General features: G+C 39.3%; 1 protein-coding gene and 1 long non-coding RNA gene across 5 annotated transcripts; one reads left to right on the top strand and one right to left on the bottom strand.

Moving 5' to 3' along the window:
• The first annotated feature begins 3,068 nt into the window (after positions 1-3,068).
• Positions 3,069-7,487, top strand: LOC113029516 (uncharacterized). 3 transcript variants are annotated; one of them, XR_003273429.1, is made up of 4 exons: positions 3,182-3,271; positions 3,368-3,402; positions 3,932-3,978; positions 5,847-7,487. It is a non-coding gene; the product is annotated as an uncharacterized LOC113029516 (long non-coding RNA). The 3 variants fall into 3 exon arrangements; XR_003273427.1 differs by lacking the exons at positions 3,182-3,271; positions 3,368-3,402 and adding an exon at positions 3,069-3,175; XR_003273428.1 differs by lacking the exon at positions 3,368-3,402.
• A 4,887-nt stretch (positions 7,488-12,374) lies between these two features.
• LOC113029471 (CD276 antigen-like) lies at positions 12,375-15,060 on the bottom strand. Of its 2 annotated transcripts, none has more exons than XM_026180353.1 (8): positions 14,951-15,060; positions 14,747-14,826; positions 14,290-14,610; positions 13,886-14,149; positions 13,449-13,736; positions 13,204-13,305; positions 13,077-13,125; positions 12,375-12,777 (listed from the first exon to the last, which is right to left on the bottom strand). In XM_026180353.1, the coding sequence occupies exons 1-8, from the start codon at positions 15,055-15,057 to the stop codon at positions 12,774-12,776; spliced, it is 1,215 nt and encodes a 404-aa protein (XP_026036138.1). In that variant the 5' UTR covers positions 15,058-15,060; the 3' UTR covers positions 12,375-12,773. The 2 variants fall into 2 exon arrangements, with proteins under 2 accessions (XP_026036138.1, XP_026036140.1); XM_026180355.1 differs by having other exon boundaries at positions 14,747-14,858; positions 14,951-15,059.
• Between the last annotated feature and the right edge of the window lie 558 nt (positions 15,061-15,618).

Below are 15,618 nucleotides of genomic sequence, written 5' to 3'. Positions count from 1 at the left end.
AAACTCAATTACAAACATTTCAAAACTATGTTAGCTCCTATCATACTCTGTCCTCTCGAGCAGAGCACCTGTTTGCAATGCTTTTGGGAAACCAGTTCCCAAACCCCCTCTCTGTAAAATCAGTATTGCAGTTCAATAAAAAACGTTTGTTTTGTTCTTTAGTACCAAGAAGAGAACCTCCTGCATGTTGCTTTAAACTCCAGACCAGCAGGTGGAGCCAAATCAGCTCTGAACTGGTGGAACAACCTCCAATAAATCCAAAATTCACCTGGAGAATTCTTACCTGTAGAGCAATTAAGCTGTTAGTGTCTGTTTATCTGCAGAGGCGAGAAAAGCTGTTTGTGCTCTTTGCTCATAGAGTTTTTCTCAGTTTGTGCCCTGGCTTACTCTAAAGGTGACAATCAGCAATTAATTCTACACCCAGGTCAAAAATGTGTATAAGAAAATTGGCCTAATATAATATTATTTATAAACATACCTGTTCAGCTGTCCAGTGATTAATTACATAAGTACATGGAGGCAGGGACTCAGAACAGTCATATTCCTCAGGATGAGCTGTTCTAGTTGGGCCTCTTGTCAGCTTTCTCTCCGACACTATAAGCAATCGAGGGTTTTTTTTCCTGGAAAGTTCATTTAATCTTGATGAACAAGTGTTTTTTGTAGTTAAATTTGGCTTCTATCACCTGCGCCAAATCTCTAAAACTAAGCATTATGTACCGCACAAGGATCTCGAAAAACGTATCCATGCTTTTGTGACTTCCAGATTATTATGTCCAATCTGTCCCTCTTCACAGATTACAGCTTGTTCAAAATGCTGCAGCTCGCCTCCCAACTGGAACTGGAAAGTTTGCTTCTATCACTCCAGTTCTAGCTGACTTATATTGGATACCCATCAAATATTGTATTGATTTTAAAATCTTGTTGCTTACTTTTAAAATCATAAATAACATTGCACTGAGCTATCTCACTGACCTTCTCAGCCTGTACACTCCAAGTCGAGCACTAAGATCATCAGGTTAGTTACTCTTGGCGCAACCTAGGTCTCAGCTGAGGACCCGAGGCGATTGTGCTTTTGTCTCAGCTGCACCTAACCTCACAAACAACCTTCCTGCGACTATTTGTGCCTTGAACTCAATTCAATCTTTCACATCATGGTTGAATACTTACCTATTTAATCTGGCATTCCTGACTAGCTAGTGCCGTCATCTCATCTATTTTAATCTTATTATTGTGTATTTTTTAGTTTCTTAGCTGATATCTTATATGTATTAATTGACTCTATCTCATAATTGAGGTCTGATACCTACTTTATTTAGCCCACACTTCTGGTGTGTTAAGGCCCTAACACTAACAGAGCCTTAACACTTTAACAGAGTGGGAGTGTCACCACAGGGCTTAAATCTGGGACTCTCCACCATTTGAACCTAGAACTGAAGAAACTTCATTTCGCCTCAGCTGTCTCAGATCAACTCCACATACAAAATATGAGAACAAGGGACAGTGTTTCTGTATATATTCATTAAAACATTTTGAATCTTTCAAGCAGGCTGAAACTCTACATCTGTATTTTCCTTTTTCTTTTATTTGCTTGTTTTTTGTAAGTACAAAACAATACTAGGTAGAGCAATACTGGTTCATGCAAATTTATTGAGCTATATTGTTTATTTCTTGTGCTTCTTGGGACCCTGTTTTGGTTACTGATCAAAGGGTGTGGTGAGCTTTGACTGTTTGTTGCTAGTAGGTTTTTCTCTGGTTCAATCTGGGACCCTGAGACGAAAATAAAACTGTTATATGAACACCGTCTGTTACAGATTGATAAATTAAAACTATAATTTTATTGTTAGCATAAGCTGTTAGTTGCTACTTTAATTAGGTCCATGCCCAAATTTATTGATGTGTTGCTTAATTGCCCTGTGGGGATAAATAACGTTTTCTGATTCTGCTTTCACAGAAGTGTCATCAATGACCATATAGTGTATATGCTGGGACTGGAGAGCTTTGTGTAAAGACAGCGAGTTAATAAAGTTTTAATCCAAATAGTGTCAGATTGAGAGCAAGAACCCTTTTTATTGTTTGAGTACAGACAGCAACACAGAACATCTGAATAGAACCTCTTCAAGATACCGATTTAAACTTAAAAAAACACTGAAATCCTATTCATGCAATGATCACTGGAGATGCTCCATCAGTCCTCCTGTCAGTCACCTGCTTCACTCTTCCCTCATTCATGTTGCTTTGAGTGAACATGAACCATCACATTTTTATTATCTCAATAAAAACCGCAGCTGGTAGTTAAAATCATGCAGTTTGTAGGTGAAAGTGTAAAATATCCCAGTCATATCGATAACTGGGACGAGGTCACCTTCAGTTCCATCAATCAAACATGAAGCCGATTAGCTTCCTTTCACATTATTGTAATGCATAAAACATTGACGTTGCCGGGCGACACTTGGGTTCCCACTGCAGAAGATCCTTTTTTCTTCAGCTCCCTTTGATTTACACTTACATATCAAACTTTTTTCTTTTTAGTTATAAAGGTTTGGAATCTTTAGTTGGATGAATCAGAGGGACGTTTGGTGTATTAACAGCTCACAGGAGACTTTGCTTCTTTAAATCCATGAAGTTCAACTTCTCTGTTAACTGAAATTGAGGGGAAAACGCATTACAACGATTAGAATTCATCTTTATTGTTTGAATTTCCAGATTGAAGAGGCTTTTGAACTCTGAGATTTACTGAGCTATTGGTTTCACCACTGTCTGACACTGTCATGCATCTTTTAGATCCATGAGATCAATACAAATATACAAATTATTCCAGTAGTTCAGACAGAACCTAGTTTTACCTCTTTTCCTTTTGCAGTACAGCAAACCCCTGAAGGTGCCTATAATAGGCATGGATGCATTTTCCAAATTAAAAAACAAGGTGTAGAAGCAGTAACAAAGGGGGCCCAAGTTTGTCGTAGGCTCCAGTATTTGAGTAAATTACATTTCACCGTTTGTCAGCAGGACTAAGAAGAGAACCTTTTTCTTCCTGCTTGTTGCTTTAAACTCCAGACCAGCAGGTGGAGCCAAATCAGCTCTGAACTGGTGGAACAACCTCCAATCAAACCAAAGTTGTTCACCTGGAGAATTCTTGGTGGAGAACCGAGTTGGTAATGTCTGTTTATCTGCAGAGGTGAGAAAAGCTGTTTGTGCTCTTTGATTAATGAGCCAAAAATTGTTAAAGCTTCTTCAGAGTTTTTCTCAGTTTGTGCCCTGGCCTCCTCTAAAGGTGAGGAGAGCCTTTGTAGTTTTGTCATAGATAGTTATTTTTATACATTTGAAAACTTGCTGTGATTGTTGATTGTGGTTGTTTTTTTTCCTGGAGTAATCTGGAAAAGCAGCAGAAACCATCAGAACTAGGTATTATTATTGTGTGAGGGTGTTTTCTATTATTTGTTTCAATTATTTGAATGTTTTAACCAAACTGTACATAAGTGGTATTTCTGTGATTGTGAGAGTACGGTCTCAGAGCCTTTGTGACTTTTAGTTTGCTGAATGCTCTTGCAGCTTTCACTAAGACCTGATCTGTTGCTATTGTGATGAAAAATAAGTTGAACTTTGTACAGAAGTGATTCCTGCAGGGAGGGATCAGGATGACCTCCTTTAAAGCCACTCCCAGACCCAAAAGCTTGGCTCTTGGGTTCAGATGGATTTGGACCTGCTGGACTGAGGGGCATTAATTAGCATTCAGTTTAATTTTCAAATCATATTATCTGCCTCAACTGGCATTTGTGGATGCACAAAATGTATCTGCAGAGTTTTGTTGGATGTCCATCCCAACAGTCAAATTTGCATGAAGCTCAGGGGTTTCAAACATAAGTCATTACTCCAATCCGGCCCGCTGGTTGGTTAATCGGTGCTGGTAATTCCAATGTGTTTAATCTCACAGGTGATTGGTGATAGGAAGAGGAGACTTGAATGGATTCTTCACAAAAGGTAAAAAAAATCTGTCTTTTGTTAATGTTATTGTGTGTATCTGTTGAACATCTGTTGTTGTTAGACAGCTGTTCAAAACCTGTAACTTATTCAATAAAAGCAAAAGAATATTTGTAAATTAAAAAAGGTCAAGCACAATGCATATCTTATTCACATTCTTCATAAACTGCATTTAAATTACATTTAAAAGTGCAGCAAGTATTCCTTTTGTTGCAATTACATAACAGCAGAATGTTTTGCTCATAAATATGTGTATAATTTTCATCTTCCAACAAACTGATGCGTTCTCATAAACGTAGAATTGGGCACTGGTTTGTGGAAGCTACTATATTATCTTCCCTCTGTACTCTATATGTGACAATTAAATATTTTTTGATATTTTAAATTTTATTTTACTGAGTCACCCCAGAGTAACTTCAAATGTTCTGCCTGGCGTTTATTTAGTGGGCGCATGCTATCAGATCACCGTTTACTTGATAATGCCAGTGGAACATCCACTATTTACTGTGGATGAGGCAAAACTTTGAATGGATTTTATTTAGAGGGAGTCAGTGAGGCTCACTCCTGTGACCGCTATGCTGAGGTGAGGGTCAGATGCATAATCTGCAGAAAAATTTGAAATTGTAACAATATCTGGAATAAATAAGAATCTTTTCCTCTGCTGACCAGATTACACTTTCAGATTGTATGAGAGTTTGTTTCCTAAGTGTCTGAGTCCAGCATTGTTCGATTGAGTTCGAAGAACTTTTAAGAAATGTTTGTAGAACTGCTTAACACTGGCCAGCTCGCAGCAACACTTACGGACAGAATCAAAGGAGCTTGCAAAGAAACGGACAGAATATTCTCAACAACTCGACTCCCTATTGCTGTCACATGTCAGAGGTGAGCTTCACTGACTATCAGACTCCTTTTACAAAGATTTACATCCTCCTCCAGAGTAAATACAGACAGACACCAGGTGATGTAAACGTCAGACTGACATGACAGCCTACACTCGCTACAGATAGAGATGTTTGTCCTACAGCAGCCGTGATAGGTAGCACTATGAACTTAAAGTAGGAGGGATAAGAAGACAGAATTTAGTTGACTGCAGTCTGCTGCTGACATGTAGCAGTGAGATTTTAAACTCTGTACTTTAAGTGACATTTTCATCAAACTTAAGATTAAATTATGTTTTTTAAATGAACCTTTTGACACAGGTAACCCACAGTGACTATTCCAAAAGTAAAGTGGGAGAAATTGAAATCGATAAACCTAATAAATATTTATTATTTGTGTCTGAGGGTGGCCGGTGGTGGTTAGCACAATCGCCTAACATCAAAAAGATCCTTGGGTTCAAATCCACTGGAATGAAGTCTTCATGTTCTTCCCTTGTGTATATGGGTTCTCTCCAGGTACTCTGGCCTCCTTAAATGAAAATTGTAAACTGGCTGTAGGTGTGAATGGCTGTTTTTCTCTCTGTGTTCGCTCTGCAATTGATTGGTGTACTGGACTGGTGTCCAGTGTGTACCTCCCATCTCAACCAGGGTCACCTGGGATAGGTTTCAACCTAACTGCTACCCTGAATTAGATAAACAAAAGAAAATATATGAATTGATGTACCTGAGCAGAGTCTTATATAGATGCTAGTAACTCTGCACAGTGTAGTTTGATAACTCTGGTATCAAACTGCATTAACTTCATCCACATCATAGGTTACCCTTTTTCCTTTACTGGTAAATAAATGGTAAATGGCCTGCATTTGTATAGCGCTTTTATAGTCCCTAAGGACCCCAAAGCACTTCACACTACATTCAGTCATTCACCCATTCACACACACATTCACACACTTTACTGCATCTCATTGGTTTGTTTCTCTGTCACTACAGGAACAAAGAAGCAACAACCGAAAGAGACCTCGGCACTCTTCCGATGATGACAATGCTAACCTCACACAAGCAAAGAGAGAGAAATCATTCACTTGTGGTCTTTGTGCAAAGAGCTTTATCACAAGGAGGCAGCTCGGGAGACACCAATGTTTCCACAATAAGAAAAGATGCTTCTCTTGTGTTGACTGTGGAAAATCTTTTACTACAAAGAGTAACTTGACGAGGCATAAGCTCATCCACACTGGGGTTAAACCATTCAGCTGTGACCAGTGTGGAAAGTCTTTTACTTCGCAAAGTGCCTTAAAATCACACCAACTCATCCATGCAGGAATTAAACCATTCATCTGTGATGAGTGTGGAAAGTGTTTTACTCACCAAAGGAACTTAAAATCACATCAACTTATCCATGCTGGAGTTAAACCATTCATCTGTGATGAGTGTGGAAAGTGTTTTACTCGGCAAAGTGCCTTAAAATCACACCAACTCATCCATGCTGGAGTTAAACCATTCATCTGTGGTGAATGTGGAAAGTGTTTTACTCACCAAAGGAACTTAAAATCACACCAACTTATTCATGCTGGAGTTAAACCATTCATCTGTGCTGAGTGTGGAAAGTGTTTTACTCACCAAAGGAACTTAAAATCACACCAACTCATCCATGCTGGAATTAAACCATTCATGTGTGGTAACTGTGGGAAGTCTTTTACTGTGAAGGGTCACTTGAAACAACATCAGCTCATCCACAGTAAAGCAAAACCTTAAAGTTGTGACTAGAAATGCACCAGTTCTACGTTTGGTTGGTATATCAGTCTGATCCAAATGAGTCAACAAGTTGGATCAGATATTGGTGCAAATCTATTGCTGTTCACTGACTTCAGTTATGTTTTGTGTAACACTTGTTTAGAAGATTTTACTGCGGTCACAGCACCATGAAGTATTGCTACCAACTCAGTTACTATCGTTTCGCTTCAGGTGTTTCAGGTCAACTTGACGAACAAAATATGAGAACAAGGGACAGAGTTCCTGTATGCGTTCGTTAAAACATTTTTGAAGCTTTCAAGCAGATTGAAACGGTACCTCTGTATTTTTACTTTGTTTGTTATTTTGTAAGTAAAAAGCAATACTTGGTAGATTAATAGTGGTTCATGCAAATTTATTGAGCTATTGTTTATTTCTTGTGCTTCTTGGGACTCTGGTTTGGTTGCTGGTCACATAGGTGTGGTGAGCGTTGACTGTTTGTTGCTGGTAGATTTTTCTCTGGTGTTCATTTAACATAAAACTGTTGCATAAACACTGTCTGTTGATGCTACAAACTGCCAAATTAACACTATCATTTTATTGTAAGCATAAGCTGCTAGTTGCTACATTGAGGTCCATGCCCCAGTTTATTGGTGTGTTGTTGCCATAAAATTCAAAATGTTCTTTTTTCTTATAATTGTACATTTTTATCAGTTTTTGTTTTCAACATTTTATCACGTGTAAAACATGTCTTTATAAGCTTTTAAATCATTGCATCCTGTTTGTAACTATCTTCGTGTCCATTTTTGTTTTTACATATTTATTCTTTATTCGGGGCATTGGACAGTGAAAATGGGAGTCTGATTGCCCAAAACCCAAATAAAACATTTTTTGCAGTGTAAAGGTTGTGCAGTCCTGATCAAACTGAATTAATGTTTTAGTCAAATGGGTTTAAAACACAGAATTGAACTTCATCTTTAGCTCATTTTCCAAAGTTCCCTCACTGCTTAGAAAAACAATTTGAATTTTATCATGTACGCTGAAGTTGAACGATTCAGCTGGGACCAGTGTGGAAGGTCTTTTGCTCAACAGTTCACTCCATTCAAAATCATTTATGTACAGCCAGTGTTGGGGAGTAACGGAATACATGTACCGCCGTTACGTATTTAGAATACAAAATATGAGTAACTGTATTCCGTTACAGTTACCGTTTAAAAAGGTGGTATTCAGAATACAGTTACTTTGTTGAAATAAATGGATTACACTGCGGTACTTTCCTGTTTCATTTTGTCGCGGGTCAGGACTGTTTGGGTTTTGTTTGACAGCTACGTTCTGTTGTTCCAGGCGGCAGCGTTACGGTTGCCATGGTTACAGGGCGACGCTCTCTCTCTCTGCGACTGTGTGTTTCCTGGGTGAGAGAGCGCCTTTTCGTTGTTGTGCTAAGCTAACAGGCAGAATGCTACAAGCATAGCTCTAAAGAATGTAGCATCATGGGCAGTATAGTCCGTGCTGCTGGGAGAATGGACTGCCATACACGTTATGTGTCTGTGAGCGCGAGGAGGAAGAAAAAGGCGAGTGGAAAGGTACGAGTTGTCGTCGAGGAAAAACGGGAGCTGGAAGCATGTAAATATAATAATAACCACTGCAGCCAAGAAGAGTGCCTGACGAGCCCAGTTGTAAGTAAGCTATTAAGACTCGACTGTACACCGTGTTCGTGTTTTCCTCCGAAAACAATAAGTTCCGTTGGAGCAGTCTTTCAACGCCTCTCTCTGTCTCTGCTAGCAAAGTTGACCCACACAACAAAGTAAAGCTATTTTTCGGCTACGAGCCGACAGGGACCCGCCGTATTAGTCAGAGGTCCCTTTACTACAGTTCGGAGTCGCGGACCTTCAGTAATAGTAATAAATCACACAGCAATAGTACATTCACGTTGTTGTAAAAAGCACGATAATATATTAAGTAATCCAAAGTATTCAGAATACGTTACTCTCATTGAGTAACGTAACGGAATACGTTACAGAATACATTTTGGGGCATGTATTCTGTATTCTGTAACGGAATACATTTTAAAAGTAACCTTCCCAACACTGTGTACAGCATAATACTCAGATTTTAGTGCTCTAATGGGACCATGATAATCAGCTCCATTAACACTTGTACTTGACCTGAATTCTGTCAGGTCAAGTACACATGTAAGATGAAACACCATAAAACCAACTACACTGGGGTTAAATGGCACCTCTATGAGCCGCATCAATCAATCAATCAATCAATCAATCTTTATTTATAAAGCACTTTTCATACAGAAAAAATGTAGCACAAAGTGCTTTACATAGTTAAAAGCAACCCACCCCACCCTCCAACTCACTCCCCACACTCTCAATACACATATATCCCCCCACCCCCACCCACACACACATACACACTTAAAGAGTAAAAATTGGGCTGGGCTCGCATGAGCCAAGTGAGGAAACATAACAGAGAGCCGTCTGCACCGGGAGCCGGTCACAGACCGCAGCCTCCGGGCTGGGCACACAGCCGGAGGGAAGCAAAGGAGCCCCCCAACCAGGCTGAGAGGACCCCAGAGACCCAGCAGTCACGGTCAATAACAGCCCCGGTGCAGAGAGCCCCCTCCGAGGAAACACTGGAGCTATGCCACAATAGGCTATATACAGGGTAAAATGATAAAATAAATAAGAACGGGTTACAATATAAATATAAATATAAATAGAGTAAGAAGATTAAAAAATGGATAAGAATAAAATCAATAAATATTAGGTAAAACCTGAATTAATAATAAAATAACAGGATAGAATAAATAAGCATAAAATAAATAAACGTTAGGTGAAAGCTAAATTAAAAAGGTGGGTCTTGAGCCTGTTCTTAAAAACATGTACGTTCTCTGCGGCCCTGAGCTCCTCCGGCAGGCTGTTCCACAGACGAGGACCATACCACTGAAAAGCTGCCTCTCCGTGAGTATGTGTCCTGACTTTAGGGACAATCAAAAGGCCAGTGCCAGAGGACCTCAGGGTCCACGAGGGTTCGTATGGTAAAAGCAGATCTGAGAGATAAGAAGGCCCAAGACCATTAAGACATTTAAAAACCAATAAAAGAACTTTAAAATCGATCCTGAAACACACGGGGAGCCAGTGCAGCGATTCTAAAACCGGTGTAATGTGGGCCCGCCCTCTGGTCTTCGTCAGCACACGAGCTGCCGAGTTTTGCAAGAGTTGTAAAGTTGAAATATTCTTCTTAGGAAGACCAGAGAGCAGGGCATTACAGTAATCAATGCGACTGGTAATAAAAGCATGCATCAGCATCTCCGTGTTGGCCCGAGAGAGAATAGGGCGGACTCTGGCTATATTTTTTAGATGATAAAATCCAATTTTGGTCACATGTTTAACATGTGGGATAAAACCAAGCTCAGAGTCAAAAATAACACCCAGGTTTTTCACTTGTAACGAAGGACATAGTGAAAATGCCTCTAATTTAGACAAGAGTTTCTCTCTCTGAGCCTCAGGACCGACAATTAAAACTTCAGTTTTGTCCTGGTTAAGCTGTAAAAAGTTTTCTGCCATCCAAGATCTTATATCCAAGATACAGTTAAAAAGGGCATCCATTGGTCTGGTGTCATCAGGAGACACGGAGATGTACAGCTGCGTGTCATCAGCGTAACTGTATCAGCATGGTCAATGATGTCACAGAAGTGTCATCACTGACCATATAGTGTATATGCTGGGACTGGAGAGGACCAGCACACCGGTGTGAAAACAGCTGTGTGTAAAGACAGCGACTTAATAAAGTTTTAATCCAAATATTAGTGTCACATGGAGAGCAAAGACCCTTGTTATTGCTTGATTACAGAAGGAGAAACAGGACATCAACACAGAGCCCAGATCACTGGAGATGCTCCATCAGTCCTCCTGTCAGTCACCTGCTTCACTCTTCACTCATTCATGTTGCTTTGAGAGAGAAATTTGGTCCAGCCATTTAATCGTTGTGTATTGTAGGGTCTACCTTACAAAAAAAAAAAAAAAAAAAAAAGCACCTTGAGGCGACTGTTTCTTGGCACTGTAAAAATAAAATTGAATCTTGATCTTCAAGGCTTATCCGTATCAGTAGGCCTCAGCTGATGTGGTGTTTATAGTAGAGATGGCACGATACCACTTTTTTATGTCCGATACCGATACCGATATCATAAATTTGGATATCTGCCGATACCGATATGAATCCGATATAGTGTTTTTTAATCAACAAAACTGTTTTTTAAAATATCTTGCTGCATTTTGCAAGTCTGCAAGTTCATACTCAAGTTTAAAACAACAACTACACTAAAGCTATTCTGTTATACCTGTATACAAAAAAAATATTTCATAGTTCAGCAATACTGATCAATCTAATAAACTTAGACCTACACCATCCTCCCTATTCTGGTATTTTAAAGAGTACTTAGCGTAAATATTAAGCAACCTAACTAATAGGGTTCCAACTCCCAGCAACAACAAAAATAAATAAACAAAAAATAGGGAACCACCCCTCACGCTCCACCTCATGATGCTTAATCAACGTAATCAACCTTAATTTGATGCAGTGTGAAAAAAAATGCACAGAAATCAATTATTTTTCAAGAAATATTAAATAGATTCAACATCTTTCTTCAACAAAATTGCAGACTGCACAGATGGTACCTTCCCAAAGGAAAAAGTACTATAGCTTACTAGGGTATATATATTAGACTTAATAGTTACTATATACAGTAATTGACTTCTATTCATTTTACATCAAATTAAAACTTTGGGTGTCAGATAATTATTTATTAAAAGCTAGACATTTTAAATGAGAATAAGAAAGAAAAGTATGTCTTTGTGCCCCCTTTTCCCAGTTAATGCCCTATCGGCCCCCCTGGCTAAACTTGGCTAGATCCGCCCCTGCACAGTTACCAGCCGTCAGCTACGTAGAAAAAGATCCTGGTGTAGAAAGTAATATTAAATAAATTGTAACAACAGCTTATCAAGCTTAAACGTGCTGCTGTTGTTCAGCCGCTGGTTTGCTCTTTCTGGCGCAAAGTGGACCAAAAACAAACAAGAGAGACTCACGACAGAAAAGCCGATCAGCTGATCATTAGCAGTTTCACGATTGAAGTAGCAGCCGGAGAGCGAGAGGCAGTCGCTCGTTAAGCTTAACGTGGGAATGCTTTACAAACATTCAGAGATGGACTTACACACTTGCTTTACTTCTCTCGGGGATAACTTTGTCGGAGATGAAATGCCAGGTTGCTAGCGAAGCTCCAAATGCTATCCAGACCACCGACAGGTCCCGCATGCCACAGCTGCTCTATCACGTGATGCATACTGCTCCGACGTTCTGAGGCGAGTTACGGCGTGTTGCAAGTTTTGTGAGGTGCTTTCGTGATATTTAATGGATCGGATTACATTTTTTATTTTTCTCCGATATCCGATCCAGTAATTTAGGTCAGTATCGGACCGATACCGATACGTAATATCGGATCGGTCCATCTCTAGTTTATAGAGCTTGTGTTTATGATCACTATGGACCAAATGTTGGACATAGCTGAAAAGTTAAGCACATATAGAATTGCCTTTGGTAATGACTGAGGTGATGTAGATGGTTACAAAATCTTTGGTACCCGTAGCAGTCTGTTGTCATAATTTTGTAGTCCCATAGAAATCTTTCCAGCATGCAGATAGCAATGCTCTTATCTTAGAAACCCAAACACAGATGTAAATAGATAAATAAACTAAATACAAAAATATTTTAAAAAGTCAAAAACCTGATTGTCCATCACATTTTTATTATGACAATAAAACCTGCAGCTAGTAGTTAAAATCATGCAGTTTGTAGGTGAAAGTGTAAAATATCTCAGTCATAGTGGTAACTGGGATGAGGTCACTTCCAGTTCCATCAATCAAATGTGAAGCCGAATAGCTTCCTTTCACATTATTTTACTGCATAAAACATTCATGTGCCTGGCTGACAGTTGGCTTCCCACTGCAGAAGATCATTTTTTTTCTTCATCTTGCTGTGGTTTACTCTTACATATCAAACATTTCTTAAAATTCAGTTATTAAGTTATGCAATCTTTAGTTGGATGAATCACAGGGAAGTTTAGTCTATTAACAGCTCACAGGAGACTTTGCTTCTTTAAATCCATGAAGTTCAACTTCTCTGTTAACTGAAATTGAGGTAAAAGCATTACAACAATTAGAATTCATCTTTATTGTTTGAATTTCCATTTGTCAGACTGAAGGAGTTTTTGAACTCTTATTCTGGAACTTTTTACTGAAATTATTTTGGCTAAGCTGAATTCATCAAAGTAAGATCTCAAGTAGGGAATTCTTATTTGACTAAACTGGCTCTAGGAAATATTTAGATTCATGTGTGAGAAAACTGGTCCTAACTCCATGATAAAAATGTTCTCCAATATGATAACTAATAGCACGGTGTGCATTTTTATTCACAATATTTACTTACATGTTGGGTTCACCACTCTCTGACGCTGTCATGCTGTTTTCTTGCTGACCTGAGACATGTTTTGGATCCATAAGATTGATACAAATATACAAATTATTTCAGTAGTACAGGCAGAATGTACTTTTACCTCTTTTCCTTTTGCAGTACAGCACCAGGCAGACTGACGATAGGATGCATACGAGTACTACCACCCCTGCAGTAATTGCTATAATAGTCATGTGTGTATTTCCTGAAACAGTAAAAGAATCTGATTTTTAAATTTCTCCTGGATGCCTTAATATGTTTATTTTGTTTGTATGTCAAAGAGATTTTAAAAGTTTTGAATGATTCTTGCTTTTGTGGATTAGAAGGATGCAACATAAATTCCTTTACCTTGACTTATTCGAATAATGGTGTAATTAATCAGCATCTCCTCAACATTACTAATCTCACATGTGTATATTCCCTCCTTCTCTGAAGATAAGCCCAGTAATGTGAGGCTTCCCAACTCTGATACAGCCTTCACATGCTGCTTCCACTCCTTTGAGACTGTGTAGTTGGAACCAGACCCAGTCTTTTCCAAAATTGCACGATTAAGGAATCTCCAAATGAGGCTTGTTGGAGAAGTGTTAAAGCTGGGGCAGGGGATTGTGGTTTCAGTGAAGCTGCCAGTAACTGAAGCTGAAACAAGAAGGTTGAGCATATGCCAGGTATAGATGAACAGCCTACACATGAAGTGCTTCTGTGTAAATCTAATGCATGTGTTTCAGTATTCAACAATAAGCAGCTTTCAACCTCATTTCCTAGCTCATATGTGAGGTCATACTCACGTAGCTGCCTCAGACTGGCTCTCCTCCTGTTCCTCTGAGTGCTCACAGTGCAGCTGTAGACTCGATCACTTTCATTGAATGAAGCTATCAAAGAACCGTTGATGTTGTAGAGCTGCTGCTTGGTCTGCTCGACTGTTGTTGTATTCTTGAAGGTCACCTTGGATGGCGGTCTGGTTGACCAGGTGAGCTCAGGTTTAGGGTAGATGCCCTCTGAGCTGCAGGTGATCCTGTTTCCTGCATGCTGAATGCTGACTTTGACTGGGGCTGAAAAATATAGAGTAAACCTGTGGCTTTTCAACGTAACACTACAACTGCTACATATATTAGAGGTTGGTATAAATCTTTTGAAATATCGAGCACTTAAAAGAAAAGGAAAATCCCCCAAAACCTCAGATTTTTCATACTGTGCACTTTAAGGTTGATAAATGAATCCTTTTCTGTATTAATGGTGCTGATGTAGCAGCTGTATCTGCCCTCGTCCTGAACCTGCACCCCTGTCAGTTGGAGTGAGGCGTTTCCTTTGGAGAGCTGGTCCTGGAACAGCGATGTCCTGCTTCTGAATTGTTGGTCCTGGGTTCTGAGCTGGTCTTTGTTGCCATAGTACAAGTATACAAGAGGATGTCCCTCTGACAAGTGCATCCAGTGGATGTATACTCCTCTAGTGTTTCCCTGGAAAGTGCACGGTAAGATGCACGTTGTCATGAAAACACAGGAAACTTCAGTATCTGAAACATCAGATAAAGACTGTTAATGACTGATGAAGTTTTGCACATAAAATATTTTGCAGTAACATGAAGGGAAATATTAAAGTGAGCCATTTCTCAGTCTGACTCAGCTGGTGCTAGTGAATGCTTCACTCACCTCCTCTGGAAATGGTCAGAATCCACAGAAACATGACAATCACCAGACACATGGTACTGCCAATCATGGTAATCCTGATCCTGTAACATGTCATTTCACATGGAGCACTGGACTGCAGAGAGATTTGTTTGTATTTTAGAAATGTAGCTTTCCCTAAGGGGAACAGGCTTTTATGATTAATGTTACCAAAAGTATCCAATTTACCTGCACAACTTCATGATGGAACCTGCTGAAACAGACATGAGACAAAAGGAAGTCCAAAGGCAGGTAACAGCCCTGTGAACACCTGCACCTGGTATCAATTCAGCCATGTGGGCTTAATTAGAGAGAAGATGGAAACAGGGCAACATGAGGGAGAGAGAGAGAGAGAGAGGTAGAGGTAGAACTTGGAGCATGAGAATAAATTCTAACCAGTGCACACAGTTAATCCACATAATCCACACACATAATCCAAATTTAATATTCACTGTGTTGTGGTGATTACAGCTGGTTAGAGTTACTTTTTAAGTACCTTCATGGCTAGTATCAGTTTAGCTGTACAAATGTACAGCTGTACAAATGTACAGCTAAACTGATACTAAAATGAAGGACAGTAGGTAAACTCAGATTTTAAAAAACAAATAAACTGCAAATCCAGTGTTGACTGTTTTTGTCACAATCAATCTAACAAAGAAAAACTCACAACTCTAGGTCCAAGGGACCATGCCAACTCAGTTCTGACCTCCTGATTAGATCTCTCACTCTTTAAGGACAACGTGGTACATTTCAACAAACCCCAGTGGAGCTGGCCTGTGGTCCACACTCTTGACAAACAAGAAAGTCTGAGAAAAATGTTCTCAGTTTTCTCAGTTTCTGATATTTAATTAAAATTG

This window comes from Astatotilapia calliptera, chromosome 9, assembly GCF_900246225.1.
Source record: "Astatotilapia calliptera chromosome 9, fAstCal1.2, whole genome shotgun sequence".
Taxonomy (NCBI): domain Eukaryota; kingdom Metazoa; phylum Chordata; class Actinopteri; order Cichliformes; family Cichlidae; genus Astatotilapia; species Astatotilapia calliptera.
Note: the sequence above shows the minus strand (reverse complement) of the source record. Positions and strands in the feature narration are given on the sequence as shown.

Excerpts from the sequence above, each read along its gene's own strand:
- LOC113029471 (XM_026180353.1), bottom strand. The coding sequence starts at position 15,057 with ATGGCTGAATTGATACCAGGTGCAGGTGTTCACAGGGCTGTTACCTGC. Across the intron at positions 14,827-14,950 it reads TCCATCATGAAGTTGTGCAG|GATCAGGATTACCATGATTG; the intron begins GTAAATTGGATA and ends GACATGTTACAG. Across the intron at positions 13,737-13,885 it reads AGCCAGTCTGAGGCAGCTAC|CTTCAGTTACTGGCAGCTTC; the intron begins GTGAGTATGACC and ends TTCTTGTTTCAG.